The 17,075-nt window shown below is 42.1% G+C and overlaps 1 protein-coding gene across 10 annotated transcripts in view; it reads right to left on the reverse strand.

The window, feature by feature from the left end:
- The window catches only part of Akap13 (A-kinase anchoring protein 13), a 302,085-nt gene that overhangs the window by 37,849 nt on the left and 247,161 nt on the right, over window positions 1–17,075 (reverse strand). For all 10 annotated transcript variants that reach the window (XM_037198603.1, XM_037198597.1, XM_037198599.1 and 7 more), the window contains 2 exons: window positions 14,927–15,101; window positions 1,063–1,130 (listed from right to left, as the gene is read on the reverse strand). In XM_037198603.1, coding sequence (XP_037054498.1) covers window positions 1,063–1,130; window positions 14,927–15,101 — 243 coding nt within the window. The remainder of the gene's footprint in view (window positions 1–1,062; window positions 1,131–14,926; window positions 15,102–17,075) is intronic.

A 17,075-nucleotide genomic window follows, 5' to 3' on the forward strand; every position in this document is an offset into this window, starting at 1 on the left:
AAAACCTAATTTCTATGTCTTTGCACAAACTGAATTTTTAAAGTGCAGCATGAGTTAAAATATACATCCCTGAGCTAAGAAAATTCAGATACAGAAGTTAGCCATCTTCATTAATCCAGCATGGCCCAGAGTGAGGTCTGAGGATGACCTATGTCATTTGGGAGCTCCTCAGGAAAGCAAACTCTCCAGTCCACTCCAGAACTGGAACTCCTTTGCGGGGAGGGGTTACAGATCTTGAGATGATGTTGACATACACTCAAGACAGAGGCCACTGCACTAGGTAATGCGGTTACTGATGAGCATCTGTGTAGACACATCTGGAAATTCTCTAAGGAAAAACATTTTATGTATGGTTGACTCATACAACACTGATAGTCACACAGGCTACTTAAACGACACGCTTCCAAGTTCATGTGGCACCAGTATTGGCACTTCCTGTTCTTGTATTATGTCCCCTCTGCTACCATATGGACCTTTGGAGAAAAGACCAGGCAGGCTGGTTCTGAATGGAGTAGACCCTCCCCTGCCCATCACATATCAAGAGCCTCTGGTTTCCACCTGTTGCCCTCATGCTCCTAGATAGGGAAGCCAGAAATTTCAGTTGCAGAGCATATTTGCAGAGCTAGTTAGGACTATCACTTACACAGAAACAGAGAAATGTTTAATGTATGCAAGTTCTAAAACAAATTTCCTTTTCTTTAAAAATTTTTTTGAGATAGAGTTTCACTCTGGTACAATGGCTAATACCAAACCAAGGAAACCATCCTGGCTCAGCCTCCCAAGTGCTGTGATTACAAGTGTGAGCCTCAAGCTCAGAAGTTCTTTTATTCAAAGCTTCAAATTCTTGAATGTGTTAATCAAGAAGGGGGCTGATCATTTTAAAGAATAATCATCTTTAATTTGGTCTCTAAAAACTGGCACTAAGTGATTATAACAAGCAAGCAAGCAAGCAAGCAAGCCAACCAACCAACCAACCTACCACAATCTAAATTCTAACACGTGGGTATTTTGCTATTTTAAACCACTGGATTTTGAGCATTCTAATAGCTAGAAATATCTTACCTTCATTTTGACCTTTGCACAGGAGGCTAGATTTTCTCTGCAGCCTTTGTGGACAAAAGCACTACAACCTGGAAAGGAAGCAGAAGGCAAGGTCACAAGAAGAAAGCCAACAGGCCCTAGACTCTGACATTCCACCACTGCTGCATGGAGCGGACAGACTTCCACTCACAGTGGAAAATGTTACCACTAACTGAAAGGACATTTTAGAGGTATTTACTAGGAAGCAGTGGTATTTCTGATTAACCAAAAGAAGAAGTCAAGAATTTTTCAGGCAGGAAAACTGGGAAGCTATCAAAACTAAGAGTTTAAATGTTTGCCATCAAGATGTTGTATCTACAGGGCCCAGAGAACCCTGAGCTGGAACTGACCTACAAGTCTCCTCTCTTAAGGAGGAGGTACCAGAAGGGACCATGCAAGCATCCAAAGGAGTGAAGCATCCAGCGGTCCTACCAAGCTATTAACACCTCTGACCCACAATGACCAGCACCGCATGCTGATCTTCAGGGTGCAGCAGTAGCACACACTCAATAGGGGCAGTGACCAACAGCTCACTAAGTGGACTTACGACCCAGTCAACAAGAGGGAAACCTACGATACTTGGCTACCAAAGTCATGGATCTTGGGGGAGAACCTACAACTACCACTTTACTAAACCCAGCATTAATTCCTAACTATGTTCTAAATATTTATCCTTACAGCCACAGATAAGTGTAGTCTTCACCCCTCATCAAGGAAACTCTTCTTTGCAAGAGATAAAGGCCATCATAGGAAACTATAACCAACCAAACTGCAGAGTGGTGGAGCTTGTCCTACAAAACAACTACAAATCTACAGAACAACGCCCACACCTAAGGCTCAGGAACATTGCCAAAGACGGGGTGGAAAGACTCTAAGAGCCAGAACATCAGGGAATTTGCTGTGAGGTTATATCTCTTAGGATGTCATAAGATTCACCCATAAAGTCTCACCAACATGACTTTCTAGACATAAACTGAACAAGGACAACAATAACAGACAAGTTAATGTGGACAAGGAAAGACCACGGAGGATTCAACCCTACACAAAGTACTACAGGTAACCAATGAATGCTGAGATTGGGTAGTCCGCTCCAGGGAAGAGCACACTGATTGGTTATCCAATATCAAATGGTCAACCATGCAAACATACATGCAAGTAACGTTATACAGACTGAGCAGGTTGTATTTATATATTTAGGAACACACACACATACACACAGAAGCAACACACATGACATAATTATAATCTTAAAAATAAAAGAAATAATGAAAAAAGGTTATGTCTAAATTATAAGACAATATATAAAACTGCTAAAAGGAGCTGTAAAAATTTCAGGACAAAGACCTGAAGATTTACCCTTCTTGAGATCTCAAATATCCGAACCCTTTGTACCCCATTCCCTGAGTCAGAAGCCATGGAAGAAAGGTGACTACAACTCCCCCAAAGCACCCCTGGGAACCCTGACTCAAGAGAATGTGGGAGATTTCCTGAGACAAAACAGATTCAAATGTACCAATGACACATTTTATCTCAAAGTATTTTTTATTTTCCATTCCCGTGGCCTGCAAGGGCCACTGATGTAAAAACCATGCACTCTGTGCCTCAAAAAGGTCATCAGCTCTTCCTGCTGTGATGAAGTCATAAAAACAGACTGTGCCAAGAGGCCAGAGGCAAAGCACAAACAAGCAAAAGATCTGTTTTTGGGGACAGCTGAAGAGGCGTGTGTCTCCTGGGAAAGGCTCACTCAGGAAATCAGCAACAGACAGCATTTTACTCGGCATGGCTGCTTTAGGGAGTACCACAGGCAGGCCTTGTCCTAGCCAGTGAGGTCAAGATGCTCTTGGACTAGGAAGCTTGGACTTAAGGATGGCAGGGTAGGAAGAACTTGTTGCTATGAAGGAGACTGCCAGAAATCCAGATCCCAAAGGCCTTCCCCATTCCTTCTGCAGGGTTGTTCCTGCAATGCCTGCTTGGTCCACTGGGCCCTTCCTGGACACGAGCAGTCACACTGTGCTGGGGTTTTGTCGGGCTTTTCTCCTGCACTGAGGAGCTTTAATTCTCTAGTGCAGTACCTGGATCATGACGTATATTCCAATGTCTGTGTGTAAACCCACAGGCCATTGTGCATAAACCAAGTGCCCAGACACAACCTTCATTACTGCATTTGAAACACACGGTGTCCACTTAGTAACAAGTAAAACAGGACACACAGCAGGCAAACTACATTTAACTCAGGTCCTGATTCTGATTACCATCATGAGCCCCAAATAAGTTCCTTTTCCACAGCCTTGGTTTCCTTGTCTACAAAACAAAAAGAACTGCACTCCCTGTTTTAACTACTGGGGAGATAAGGCGAGGAAGAGACTCATCATCCATTTTCCAACATCTGATAAAGTTCAGGGTGTGTGCCAACTTCACAAATTGTCACCGAGTCTAGTGCCATACACAAGGATGTTCTGTGGCACTCTTTGTCACACAGACAAAGTGAAAGTGACCCCATATCCTAAGCAGTAGAATGGCTTGATGTGTGTAAGAGGGCTAAGGGCCAGGGTCTGCATCTATGTAGCCAATATTTCAATTCTCTAAAATAGAACATTGGGGAGAATAACAAAACTGCAAAGTGAGATGCACAGGCAACAGTAAACCAACTGTTAAAAAGACATTTTGTTCATAGGAGATGGAATTACAAACCACCGATTGTGTAAGTGCTCCTTTGGAGGAAAGAATGAAGGAAGCCTGGCGCAGGGAGACAGACGCAATGCTAACTGTGAAGGTTCAGTTCTTAAAAAGTGAAGAGTAGCCGGGCGGTGGTGGCGCACGCCTTTAATTCCAGCACTCGGGAGGCAGAGCCAGGAGGATCTCTGTGAGTTCGAGGCCAGCCTGGGCTACCAAGTGAGTTCCAGGAAAGGCGCAAAGCTACACAGAGAAACCCTGTCTCGAAAAACCAAAAAAAAAAAAAAAAAAAAGTGAAGAGTAAAGTACTGTGTTCCTTCCTTCCTTTCTTTTCTGCGGTGACAGGCGTCAAACCTAGGGCCTCATATAGTCTAGGCAAGCACTCTACCACCGAGCTATATTTTTCCATTTGGAGTTGGGGTTCAACAGGTTCCTGTTCACTGTCCGTGTATAATATCTGTATTAATGGCTTTTAAATTGAAAACATCAGTGCATCAAACTTTATTACCCTCAAAGGCTCCCGAGATTCTCTTATTCTTTAGAAATAGTAAGCGACCACATTTGTGATACATTATACTGGAATACTAATTTCAGTATCACAGTTATAAAATGCGTCTCTCCTTTTGTTCCACTCTAACTCTGTAATATCCGGGGCAGCGACAAGAAATAGAAGAGGTGACAGGTTTGTTTGAGAATCTGCCACTGTTTCTGATGTGTAAATGGGACAAACTAAGAGTCCTGACAGAAATCACTTCCAAGCGGGCCCCTCGGGCTCCTTTCCTCCTGGCCTCAGCACCCCTCAAAGGCCCAGGCAGCGCGGTGGTTGGGGGTGGGGGGGCTCTGTAACTTCTGAACAGACTCCAGCAGTTCTCATGTTCTTGGGTCACTGTTTGAGATTTAAGAACAATTCCACTTCGTGAGTCACAGAAGTAGAAATAACATCTTGAATGTGCTTCCAGCAGAACTTTTCACAGAAATTCATGTTTTTAGTTAACTGCCTCTAAACCCTAGCTGAAATTTTTACTATGCCCAATGTTACAGCTACAAGTCTTCACGATAAACAGTTCACATGGCTGCCTGTTTACCACACTGAAGTACCTACTTGAAAAACACTAAACTCGTCACCAAGTGGTCCTGGACTCAATCCATAGCATGGTTTTAGTGCTAGGCGTGAGTGATTTAGAAACTGCTAGCCCCAGTGACATCAGCCAAAGTCATGGGATTTAAAACTGTATCATCTGTTTTACAACAGACAATTGCCCAAACAAAAGACTCGAAGACAAGTCTAGTAGATTTATTTAAGCACACTGCCACAAGCCATACTATGTTGTTAGGAAGATCAAAGAAATTTTATCTGGGCTCTCTTGGGAAGCAGGTACCCACACTGTCCTCTGCCTAAGTACTTTTCTCTCTCAATGGCTGTGCTTAAGTCTATGTTAATCCCTTTAAAAAAATAAACTTGTTAAATGCTCATAAAAAAGAAAAAACTGATTTAGCCTTCTTTATATTTGAAATAATCCCTAAGAGTAATTAAGTGGTATGATTACATTTTTTTTTCAAAATTCTTTTAAAAAAGTCATAAAGTACAGTGGTTTATAGGCTCAGAGGTGACCCTTAATCACATTTCTTTGAAATTAAAGTCAACAGCTCAGCCTGCATCTATCCATACATCTATCTCTGCCCACAAGGAGGCATCCTCCAACCACCACCACCACAACAACAAAAATGGAGCAACTTTACATGCTGGAGTCATCATTTATTTGTTGCCCCCCTCCCCCTTTGGTAAACCGTCCACGAGAGATCTTTGGTGAAATGGTACATACTATGCACTTTGGTTTTTCAGCAGAAAAGCTGACATACGCAGTCAGACTTTTGAAGAAAGGAATATTCAAGTACTTTAGTGCACTGTTCTATCTACTAGCAACAAAAATCTATGTGGAAAAAATAATTAGATTCTTAAGGACACAAGGAAGAATGGCCTTTAAGAATAAACAGAAACATTTTCCTCCTATGGGAAAATGGCAAACTCTAAAATTCTAACAAAAAGGAAAGAAACACCACCAGAAACAAAGCCAAACCAACCAACCACACAAAACCCAACCAACCCACGGAACGAGCAGTCACTTGGAAACACATGCTCCAGAACTCTTTCTGCAGTGTCGTGTTTAAAGTCGCTGGGGACTCTCAGGCGCTGTCTGGTCTGGACTGATAGTGCTTGTATGCAAAAAGCATGTGAGAGCTTCTTCGTAGCCAGCGTTAATAACCACAATGCTGATGCTCAGAACGAGAGGAAAGCCACAGAAAAGAGCTAAGCCATCTTGACTAACTGCTCCTAACAGCAGTTTTTGTAAGAACACTGGTAAACAAAAATGAAACAAAATAAAGTGTTGTTCTTGATCAAGAATGGACTTTATTGCATAAGCTCCTTATTTACTTTTTCTTCTAAGTATCAAGTATCTTTTCTTCAGGCAATTCATCTGTGTTTACTATCTCACAGAAGCAACAAATTGATTCTAAATTACAGAAACCATCCAGTTCCTGAGGTGCTGCTTCTGAGGAAATCCAAAGGGGGAAAAAAAAAAACAACCATCACTCGATGCTAACTCACATTTCCTACTTAGGTTGGGTCTATTGTTTACTGTTTTAGTCAACAGAAATAACCTACCACAAAAGTACTCAAAAGCTGCTCACACAACAGAATACAAACCAACAATAATCTCAGTGTCATTTCACAACTGTTAAAAGCAAACAAAATAAAACCACTGGCAAGATTCAAAACTTTGAACATACCAAATTCTTTATTCTGAAAGACTCCACTGAGCTTTCCACAAAATAAATGATTTGTGGCAGTCAGAAAGAACAGTTGATTGTTCAAAGGTAGCTTTACAGACTTTAGAATGAAGAACTGCAAAGACATATATTTCCCCCCATTAACCCTAAACCTGGAGTACAGTTTGGACTAAGAAAAAAAAAATTCTCCTAAGGTTTCTGCTAAATTCATTTACTTTGAAACATTCCTGACCAGAGGTTTAGGCTTTCTCTGACACCCATGAGTAGACTGCCTGGAGCACACAGCCACTTTGCTGCTCACTATTTCTTGTGGCTATGATTATTAACACTTCTGTGTTATTCCACACCAGATTCACTTAGTCTGACAGATTGGTCCGGGTGTAATCCCATGGTCTCAGTGATGTTGACTTCACTTAAATTCCATCCTACCAATTTCCTGGTATTTGGGATACATGAATGTGACAGATGACAGGAGTAAGTCATTACAAACCACCATAATACATCTCCATCATGTCCTACGGTTGATCCTTCTAAATCATAAGCCAAAGTCTACAGAATAGCCGTCTGGGATATGAAGCTCCAGGTCAGCAAAACAGGTTTTTATTAAGCAAAAAGAAAAGCTGCCTTTTTCCTAAAGGCACAGTGGTTTCTGAGCAGGTAGATAACTAACTGCAGAGATGCGACATTTCCTGAGAATCTTGGTAAGATCCTCAACACGCGTGGGGTGGTGTGTGTGTGTGTGTGTGTGTGTGTGTGTGTGTGTGTGTGAAAGAAAAAGACAAAAGATTCCCGGATTACTCATATTTCCTGCTTCCTGCCAAGATAACAGATGGGGCTTCATACATACAAATACGCACTGAAGGCTCTGTCCTTCAGGAAGCCAGGAGAATCAGCCAATTACCTTCACTCCTTTGGAAAGAAAGATGACTATACACTGTCCCATTGCTTTTGCACCTCCAGTGCTCCTGCTCTTCTCCTCAAAGAAGGAAGCTGCACACGGTCATACACAAGCCTTACTGTTCCCGGCAAATGACTAAATCCTCCACCGCTGCTTCTCAAGCAGGGTGGCAGCTGTAGCTCACTCCCTGAACTCCTGCTTCTCATGTGGAATGACTGCAAACCGAAAATGTATTTCTGAACCTTGGGTACTTATCGGGGTAACAATCCTTGAGCTCCTCTGTTATGCTCTCCTGATGGTCTGTCTGCAATGTGAGATGGGTCAATGATATGGGCAGGTTTAAAGCGACAAGAAGATGGTTGGGAGCTGGCAAGGACACGGAGTCTGTCCAGAAAGCCCACACGCCTATTAACCCAGCCAGCATCTGCCACTCCAGTCTGAACTATGTGCTTCAACTGATCATCTATGTTTACTAATAAAACATGAAAAACGATAAAATGAAAATAAAATCCCCAGAAGAGAAAGTAAATGTCTGGTGGGCCAGTGTGTGTGTGTGTGTGTGTGTGTGTGTGTGTGTGTGTGTGTGTGTGTGTGTGTCATAGTTTAAACAATAGTACTTTCTAATAAAACAACCTTGACCAAAACCTGTCACAGAATTTTGAGATCCATTAAAATATATATATATAACTTAAAATACTTGTGGAAATTTCTAAATTTCATGTGTGTGAGAGAGAAGGGAGGAAGGGGAGGGCATGGGGTGGGGGGCAGGAATGAGCTACCTTGTTTGAGACAGGCTCTCTTTGTTGTGTGCCACTGGCCCACAAGTTCCTAGGGCTTCTCCTGACTCTATTTCTCATAGACACACTGGGATGATGGACACACAGTACCACACCTGGACTTATGTGGGGTCAGGATTCAACTCAGGTCTTCACATCTGGGTGACAACTGTTGTACCCAGCATAGCCAAATCCTTGTTTTATTTTTAAATATTTAAAAATGGCATGTGTATGAAGGGCAGAGGACAATCTCTTCCTGTCATGTGGTCTCTGAGGATTGAACTTAGAGGTCATCAGGAATCTTGATCTGGTGAGTCCCTGTTTTGTTTCTGTTACAGGACCTTTCTATGTAGCTCAGGCTGGCCTCAGAACTCCTGGCACTCCATCTGTCTCAATACCCCAGCACACTCCACTTTCATTACTTTCAGGATTGACTACTAAGAATGGGACTACTGTTCAGTGGTAGAGAGCTTCCCTGGCAAACATGAGGCTCCAGGTTCAATTCCCAGCACCAAAATACTAGTCCACCACCACTAAAGACAAGCAAGTATATAATCATCAAGATTTCCTAGAATACAGAGAAGAGGCCACTTTTTCTTTTGTAAACAAATATAAATCTGAATATGCTGATAATACAAATATGCCAGAATATCTGAAAATTCTCCACAGCAATCCTTTAAATGAAATTTTATGCCTGATTTATTGTTTAATCTTATTTTTCCATTATAGCTGGGCGTGGTGGCACACACCTTTAATCCCAGCACTCAGGAGGCAGAGGCAGGTGGATCTCTGTGAGTTCGAGGCCAGCCTAGGCTACAGAGTGAATTCCAGGACAGGCTCCAAAGCTACATAGAGAAACCCTGTCTTGAAAAACAAAAACAAAAACAAAAACAAAACAAAAAACAACAACAAAAAAACAAGCAAAAACCCCAAATCCATTACCAATGTTACTCATTTTGGCCAGTTAGTAATTCCTCTCTTGCTTATGTATCTGCTAACTGCTCCTCATACTGGACTACTTCTATCCGTGGCATCTATGTTTTGTTGTTGTTTTTAAATTGTACTGCTTGACTTCACAGGACATCCACCCCTCCTCTCTGTGGTACTCTCTGAGTATGCTGTTTGGTTCAGAGCAATTCTGTATTTTGCTTCAGCTGGGGATACTAATGTTTTCACCATTCCTAAATGGGATTTCACAAAACATCTCGTACAACTGCTTAGCTTGCATATCCCAGCATTTATGGATGGTGGAAACCTGGACCCCAGACTCATCATAGCAGGATTCCAATTAGGGTCCTGGGGAGAGGGCAGGTTGCTGTTTCAGAAGATCACAGAATGCAATGTTTCTATACCCTTAACCTTTAAAACTGTTGGTCTAACGTGGGTGTCTTACTTTCCAGTATTTACCATGTACTTTTCCCTGTTTTTTAATGTTTATTTTTGTCTTTTCCTTGAGACAGGATTTCTCTGTGTAGCCCTGGCTGTCCTGGAACTTGCAATGTAGACCAGGCTGGCCACAAACTCATAGAGATCTGCCTGCCTCTGCCTCTTTACTGCCAACTTGACTGGCCCGAGAAACGACACATTGAGTGTCTCTCTATGGGCATTTCCACAGTGTTCCTAAGTAGGGAAGGCCTCCCATAAATGTGAGTGGCACCATTCCCTAGGCTGGGAACTCAGGTAAAAAGGAAAAAGCTAGCCAGTGTAGGCACTGTTTTCCTGTTTCCTTGGCACCATGATGTGACCAGCTCTGCTTTGACACATCCTTCCCGAGAAGATGGAATGAAACTATCAGTCAAAATAAATAATGGCTGCTTTTAGTTCTTTTCTTCAGGTATTTGTCAGGAGAGGAAAGTCTAAGTAATAATAATAATAAAAAAATACCTGGTATGAGAAATTTTAAGAATTGGTATGTGAGCATTTCAAAAGGTCTGGAGATGCTCTATAGAGTTCCCAGATACTCGAGCATAATTTAGTGATTCCGTTGTGAGTGCAAAGGCCCAGAATGTTGACTGTAAAGGAGACAGGAAGACTGTTGGTGAGGTCTCTGATGGGAGCAAGAACAGTACTGTCAACTGCACTAATGTCATTCATTTGAAGCTGTGGCCGAGAACTTGTCTGTATTTGGAGCAAGCCCTGAGACTTAGAAGGCTGAATTTGAAAGTGATGGACCAACAATTTTAGTGGAGGAAATTATGCAGTGGCCCAGCATTCAGGCTGTGACAAGGGCTTTTATTGGCTGCTTACAGCCAAGTCTTTTTAATGACAGTTGTAAGCAAAAAAAGCACAGAATGAAGTTTAGAAGTATGTGCAAAGTTGGGGCCAAGGAAAGAGGAGCTGCTGAAGACATCAAAGACACTAAAAAGAAGCCAAGGACATCTCAGGAACTGGATGGACTCCACCCATTCCAAGCTCTAGAGTGTAGAGGTTTTAATTTATTTGAAAACACTGTTTGGAGAAGAAAAGTCCAGGGCTACCTGCTTGGGAATTGCTTGTATGGCTGTTAGGAAAACATGTTCCAAGAAAGGACTGGACCAAAGCAATCAATATCACACTCAACAAGGCCAACATAAATCCTGTAACTACATGTCAAGCATTTGGGGCACAAGATGGCACTGGCACCCTGTTAGGAAAGTGTTTCCCCAGGGGCACTCTGAGGCCATGCATCCATGTTTCAAGGGGGCCTTGGCTGATGTTTGAGCTTGTGGCAGTCCTTGATTTTATTTATATAGTGTTAACTGTTTTTGTAGACAGGCAGAATCAAAGAGTTTTGGAACCACGGGGCTTCTACCCTTATTTCAAAGGAAGGTGTGGGGGCCAGGCAAAGAAGAGCAGAGTGGTAATCTTCTAAGGAAGTTCCTTAAAGGGTAATGCATTAAAATTGTGAAGGTGGGAACATGGAATGTTACCAAAGAAAGGTGCAGTTAATTAGGAGAGCCTGCCTTAAAGAGAGGGCCATAGGAATTGCAAACAGCAATGCCACAAGGGCAAGGCTGCTCAAGACCTCTGGAGCCCACATCAGACCATTACATGCCTCCAGATGCTGGACATGTAGCTACATGATTTAACATTTACCATGTTGGGTTTTGATCTCGGTTTGGTCCACGCCTTCATGTTATTCTGCTGCATCCATCTTTTTGAATGGGAATGTATACTCTGTGTCATTGTTATTGCCAATATTCAATTTTCTTTTTAATTTTACAGGAGCTCATAGCTACAAGTTTGCCTTGAGTCTTGAAGAAATTTAGAACTTTTGAACAACACTGTTAAGACTATGTGGATTGTATATGAGTCAGTCATGAACCTTTGGGGACCAGGGATGGAATATTATGATGTAAGGGGATGTGTTTGGGCATCAATTTGATAAAAGCTAGAGATAGTTAATGTTATCAACTTAGGAGCTTTGTATGTGTCTGTGAGGGCTTTTCCAAAGAGGATTAGCTACAGGGAATTTGGGGAGATTCACTCCGAAGGTGGATAACACCATCATCACAGAGTAGGGCCCAGATAAAGTAGAAAAGGGAGAAGGTCAGGCAGCAGAGGCATTCTCTCTGCTTCATAGACACCACATGAACTGTTCTGCTCTACCTTGCCGGTCTACATGATGGGTGGAAACTACTGAAACCATGAACTAAAATAAATCTTTCCTGCCTTAAGTTGTTTGTCATTGATTTTTGGTCACAGCAACAAAAAATTCAGACTAACAAAATGTATGTGCATGTATGTACATAGTTTCCCCACCATTTTAATATTTTATAGTAGAAAGTAGTTCAGTCTGCTTTACCAATGAAATTCCTTGGGTATCAATCTGATACTGCTAGTCAAAGATTATGGCCTTAATTAGGAGAGACCCTCAACTGCAGAGAATACGTGTCTGAGGAGTGCTCAGTCCTAAATGGAGCATACACCCCTCTCCACAAGGCTGAGGGATATTCCTGGAAGAGGAGGTGGAGAGAGTGTAAGAGCCAGAGAAGGCAGAAAACTTTAAGGAGATATTGTCTTCTGGACACAATAGGGCTGGTAACACATATGACCTCACAGCGACTCTGACAGTATGCATAAGACTGTGAAGTTCAAGCCAGACAAAATCCTGCATGGATGAGCAAAGATGGGCACAAAACCCCACTACTAGCTGAGAAGCTATTGGCATGTGGCAGCTCCTGGAAGAGGAAGAATCAGTTTTCTTTAATGATGTGACCCCTGGTAGGTAGACCACATGTCAGATTAGTTGGGCATCACAAACTGCACTAGAGAGGGTCTTGAAATTATTCCTGCCTCTGTTTCCTCATCTACCAAGACGGAGAAGCCTCCTTCATAGAGTCCTGTTACCACCAACTTTGTCATGCTTTCCCTACATGATGGACTGAAACTCCAGCCAAAATAAACACTCTATGATGTTTTTGTCAGGTATTCCGTCAAGAGAAAAGTAGTCAATATGAGCTCTTAAAACGAGAAACAGAATCAATATGTAGAAACAGAATCAAATTGATACACTGGTGCCTCACTCGGTATTTCTGCTAGGCGGCTTCTCTTTACATATATGTTGAGGATTTCTTGAGGGAGGAGAGGTGATTCCCACCCAAGAAGTGGAGCAACAATATTGTTCTTTATCTGCTCATCTTCATCATCGTGTGATGAATACCTTGTGTTTACATTAAATAAAATGAAAAAAGACAGCTACACAAATTCTTTTAAGAAGCTGTGGATCAAGGACAACACCAATCATACTGATAAATAACCAGAAAATAAAAGGGCAAACCTGTGGCTCTGATCCTTACGGTGTGCTCTTTAAGTATAGTGTAATCTGAATGTAGTTTTAACATTAAATGCCCCAGGTTAATATGCTAAAAATGTTTAATAATAGATAACATGGTTTTAAAAAAAAAGGTGCTTACTGACTTCTGTTGTAGTCAACTAAATTAGCTGCAGTACTGAGAAGCAGACTGTGTTCAGTGGACAAAAACCAAGTGTTGACATTTGACACTGGAGAGAAGAGTCCTTTTAGAGCCCAGGCTCCAAAAGGAAATCGCTGTGGGGACACTGGACACACTGGACAGAGTTAGTCTCTTGCTTCACAAAGCTTACCTGAAACTTAGTCCTATGTGATGCAGTTCTTAATTTTCTGCTAAGTCAGACATGGAGGATAGTGATAATGTGTGTGATCTCTGCCTAGAGGAATGCATACTGATTTAGGTAAGTGCTTTTCCCTTTAAAGAGTAAAATAAATAGCTGTCGATTACTCTGGGGGAATAACATATCCTTCACATTAATTTTACAAGAATGTATGTGGCTAGGCCTTTTTTAATTTATTTATGAACGTCATAATGGCTGTACCACAGGCAAGAAAGCTTACAGGTTCTTTGCCAGCTGTCGCTTCACCTCTCTTTTGTATTTAAAAAAAAAAAACAAGTAAGCCAAAATTACTACATAATGTTGAATCTGCCCATGTAAACTTTTAGCACTTCCAATTGCAGTAAGCTAACTATTTTTAGTAACAGATTACTTGGAATGCACAATAAATGACTTGAGAACAAGACGTCATCATGTCATCTGTGAGACTCACTCCTCTGAGTCCGACTGAGGCACTGTCTCTTCTGCATGTGCTGCAGGTCTAACATGAGACAAACCACCACAGCCTCCTAGTTGTGCTAGGCCTATGGTGGCCGATTCCCAGCTTGCTCACCTCTCCACAAAGCGGCTTCCTTGTTTTACCTTGGACTGCTTTTCAAATGCAATTACTTTCTATGGGTGCACGGACACAATTCTGAGAAATGTCGCTCTAGAGCAGATGTGCAAGTTACAGTATGTGTGCCAGATTTGGCCTGTTGCTTGACTTTGGAGAGCCCATGAGCCACACATGGCTTTTATACTTTAGATGGTTGAAAAAGAAATGAAAAGATGAAAATGACATGGCATGCAACATTTTAGATGTCAGTGTCTGTAAATGAAATTTTACTGGGACAAAGCCATTCTTGTTGCTGTGTCTATGGCTGCCTCTGTGTTGCAACTGTAGAGGGCAGTGGCTGTGACACAGACACTTGTTATCTAAGTCCTGTACAGAGAAAGCCAACTGATGCTTGCTTAGAAGGCCTTATCAAAAGCCGAGTCATGCCCAGTTAATAGACTTGTCTTTCAGCAGATCAGTAACAGAAACATGGAGCATATTCGCACATGCAGACACTCTCCTCTGGTAGCCATCGTGATTTAATGATGGCAAATAGCTGGATAATATTCCACAGGACCAGATTTACAAATAAGTGTACAAGGACTGAAGGGGGAGGGGTAGCTCAAGAGCAGACTGCTTTCCTATATCAGGCCCTGAGTTTGAATCTCTAAACTGCATGTGTGCGCGTGCATCTCTGTATATGTGTGTGTGGGGGGGGGGGGGCAGTGTATAAAAATATGCGTATATGATCTGACAAAGGATCTGGGAAGCCCTAAGGTTCGAGGCTACGTACTGCTTTGATTTGCCAGGTTTCTGGCAATAGGAGGTAGTTTCTAAGCAGAGAATCTGAAATTAAGAGATATCTGCAAAAAAAATACAGATTATAAGTTACATAATTAAAATTAGAAGAAGAAACACACAGAGTTACTTCTCCACATAAATGAGGAACAGATCAGGGGTGGGATGCACAGGAAACTAGAAACCAACCGGCTTTCTTAAAGCAAGAGAGCCTCATCTGCTGGAAAGAAGAAGCGTGTCTCTTACTTGCACAAGTGTAGGCGTCTTTGTTGGTGAAAGGCTTCATGCACTGGCTGCAGCTGATGGGACCCACAACAGGAATGGGACTGAACGTGTGTCCATTAAGAGTCTTCTTCTCTTTATCCTTCTCTTTAGATTCTTTCTCTTTCTCCTTAATTTTGTCTTTCTCCCTTTCCTTTTCCTGCCAAAGACAAGAGTCAACAGTTAACTGAGCACTGGAAGGTCTTCCCCTTACCTGGACACACAGATGGCATGTGGTCACCGGAGGGTGGGGCCTAGGGTGGACAGAAATGAGGAACGGCGTTCTGGGCAACTTTTAATTAATTTTCAGTCATGCAAGCTCCCACCAGAAAAACTTAGGAGTTCTGAGTCATCAGGTATTGCTTATACTAACAGACACTGGGCAGAGCCCACAGCAGGAAGGTTTCCTTAGTGAGGTATGGCCTAGTCCACACCGGAAGCACTGAGTTTCTGTCAGTTTACAAAGGGAGCAGAAGGATGGCAGCAATTCTGAGATCAGCCTGAGGGAGAGAAACAATGTCACGTAGTCTAAAAAGTTCTGTGAGGCTCCTCTCTAACTTTTACACACCACATGTATGTCCCTGAATTAATGAGACCCTATGACATTTTCTTCCTTACTCTAATCAGAACTATTAAATAACCCTACATATATAGTTTTTACTAACTAGAACTCAGTAGGTTATCAGACATTAACTTGGGTTCAGTGTTCAATGGTGAGGAAGAGGGCAGAAAACTGCACAGAGGTTAAGCATGAAGTTGGCTCTAAGCTTTACTAACAGTGGGATTGTGGGTGAATTTTTTCCTTGCGCCCCAGTCATCTCATTTGCAAAATGGGAGAGGTACCCATTTTACAGTTCTGTTTGTGTGAAAGCCTGGCACATACTAAGTATAACATTTACTACATTATAGTAAATATTCATACCTCACTGAAAATGAGTGTCATCAGCTTATTACTCTAACTCAACACAAAAGCACAATCTTTTGTGGTGAAGGAAAGGAAATTTTGACTTCAGGCAGGAAGAGACAATAACCCAGGCACAGCGTAAGGACGCTGGCGCAAAGCATGGAAAACATGGGGTACCGAGAAGGCAAGAAGAAGCCTTGTCAGTAACCTTTCCCAACCACCTTCTCTGTCTCCTCAAGCTCATCACCACAGCACTCATTTCCTCTCAAAAGCCCAGGGACCCAGGACAGGGAATTCCTAAGGCTTTGCTGCCCGCCCCAAAGCACAGAGACAGAAAACCAGCCTTGTCTATGGTTGCCCCTCAGCTCTGTAAGAGGGAGTAGGAAACTGACATTCACCTCATGTTTACTATAGGCCGAACCACTATACTAGGGGCTCAACTGACTAACAAGATTAACTAGACCATGAAGACCTCCAATTCATAGAGGTGAGCTTTACCTACTGTTTTGTACTATGACTACAATCTAAAGAGACACCCAAGGAATGAGCTTCTTGAAGTGAGTGACCATGCTGACCACTGAACATGTAGACATTATCTAAATAGATTCATTTGGCAGATGGGCATCATGCTTCCCATTTTACAAGACAGGGCATTGAATGACACTTAAAATGAATAGTTACTTTGTGCCAGGCATTGAAGTAAGAAATCTCTATGTATTTTCTTGGGACAGGGCAATGAATTACAGTTCTAATTATCTCCATTTTATATCTGAGAAGACTAAGGCTTAGAGATGTCTAATAATAATACACTTTGGAGCACAGAGCGACGACTGTTTAACCTTGAGGTGGTCTAGTTCTGGATGACTAAAGCTCAGCTCTCATTCACCACATTTACTGTAAAGAGGGTTTGCGAAGTTCCTGGAGTTGCAAAGGGTCAAAAAGCAATGATCAGTACCAAATAGGAACTCAAAATCTTCTGGTTTTCTAAAGTTCAGAACCCACCCAATGTGTGAAATGGGTTATTTGAAAAATCTATGATTCACATAAACTTCTCCCTTAACAGAATACATATAGCAAAACCCCCAAAGCCAAACTGCTGCATTTGAAAACTATAAACAGAAAGGATGGGGGGAAACCACTTTACAAAACAGGAAACTCTTCTGAACAAAAACTGGTAACGCTAACATGCGCAGAACTCCAATGACCAAACCTTGATAATATCCAAATGAC

The sequence above is a fragment of the Peromyscus leucopus genome, chromosome 1, assembly GCF_004664715.2.
Source record: "Peromyscus leucopus breed LL Stock chromosome 1, UCI_PerLeu_2.1, whole genome shotgun sequence".
Lineage (NCBI taxonomy): Eukaryota > Metazoa > Chordata > Mammalia > Rodentia > Cricetidae > Peromyscus > Peromyscus leucopus.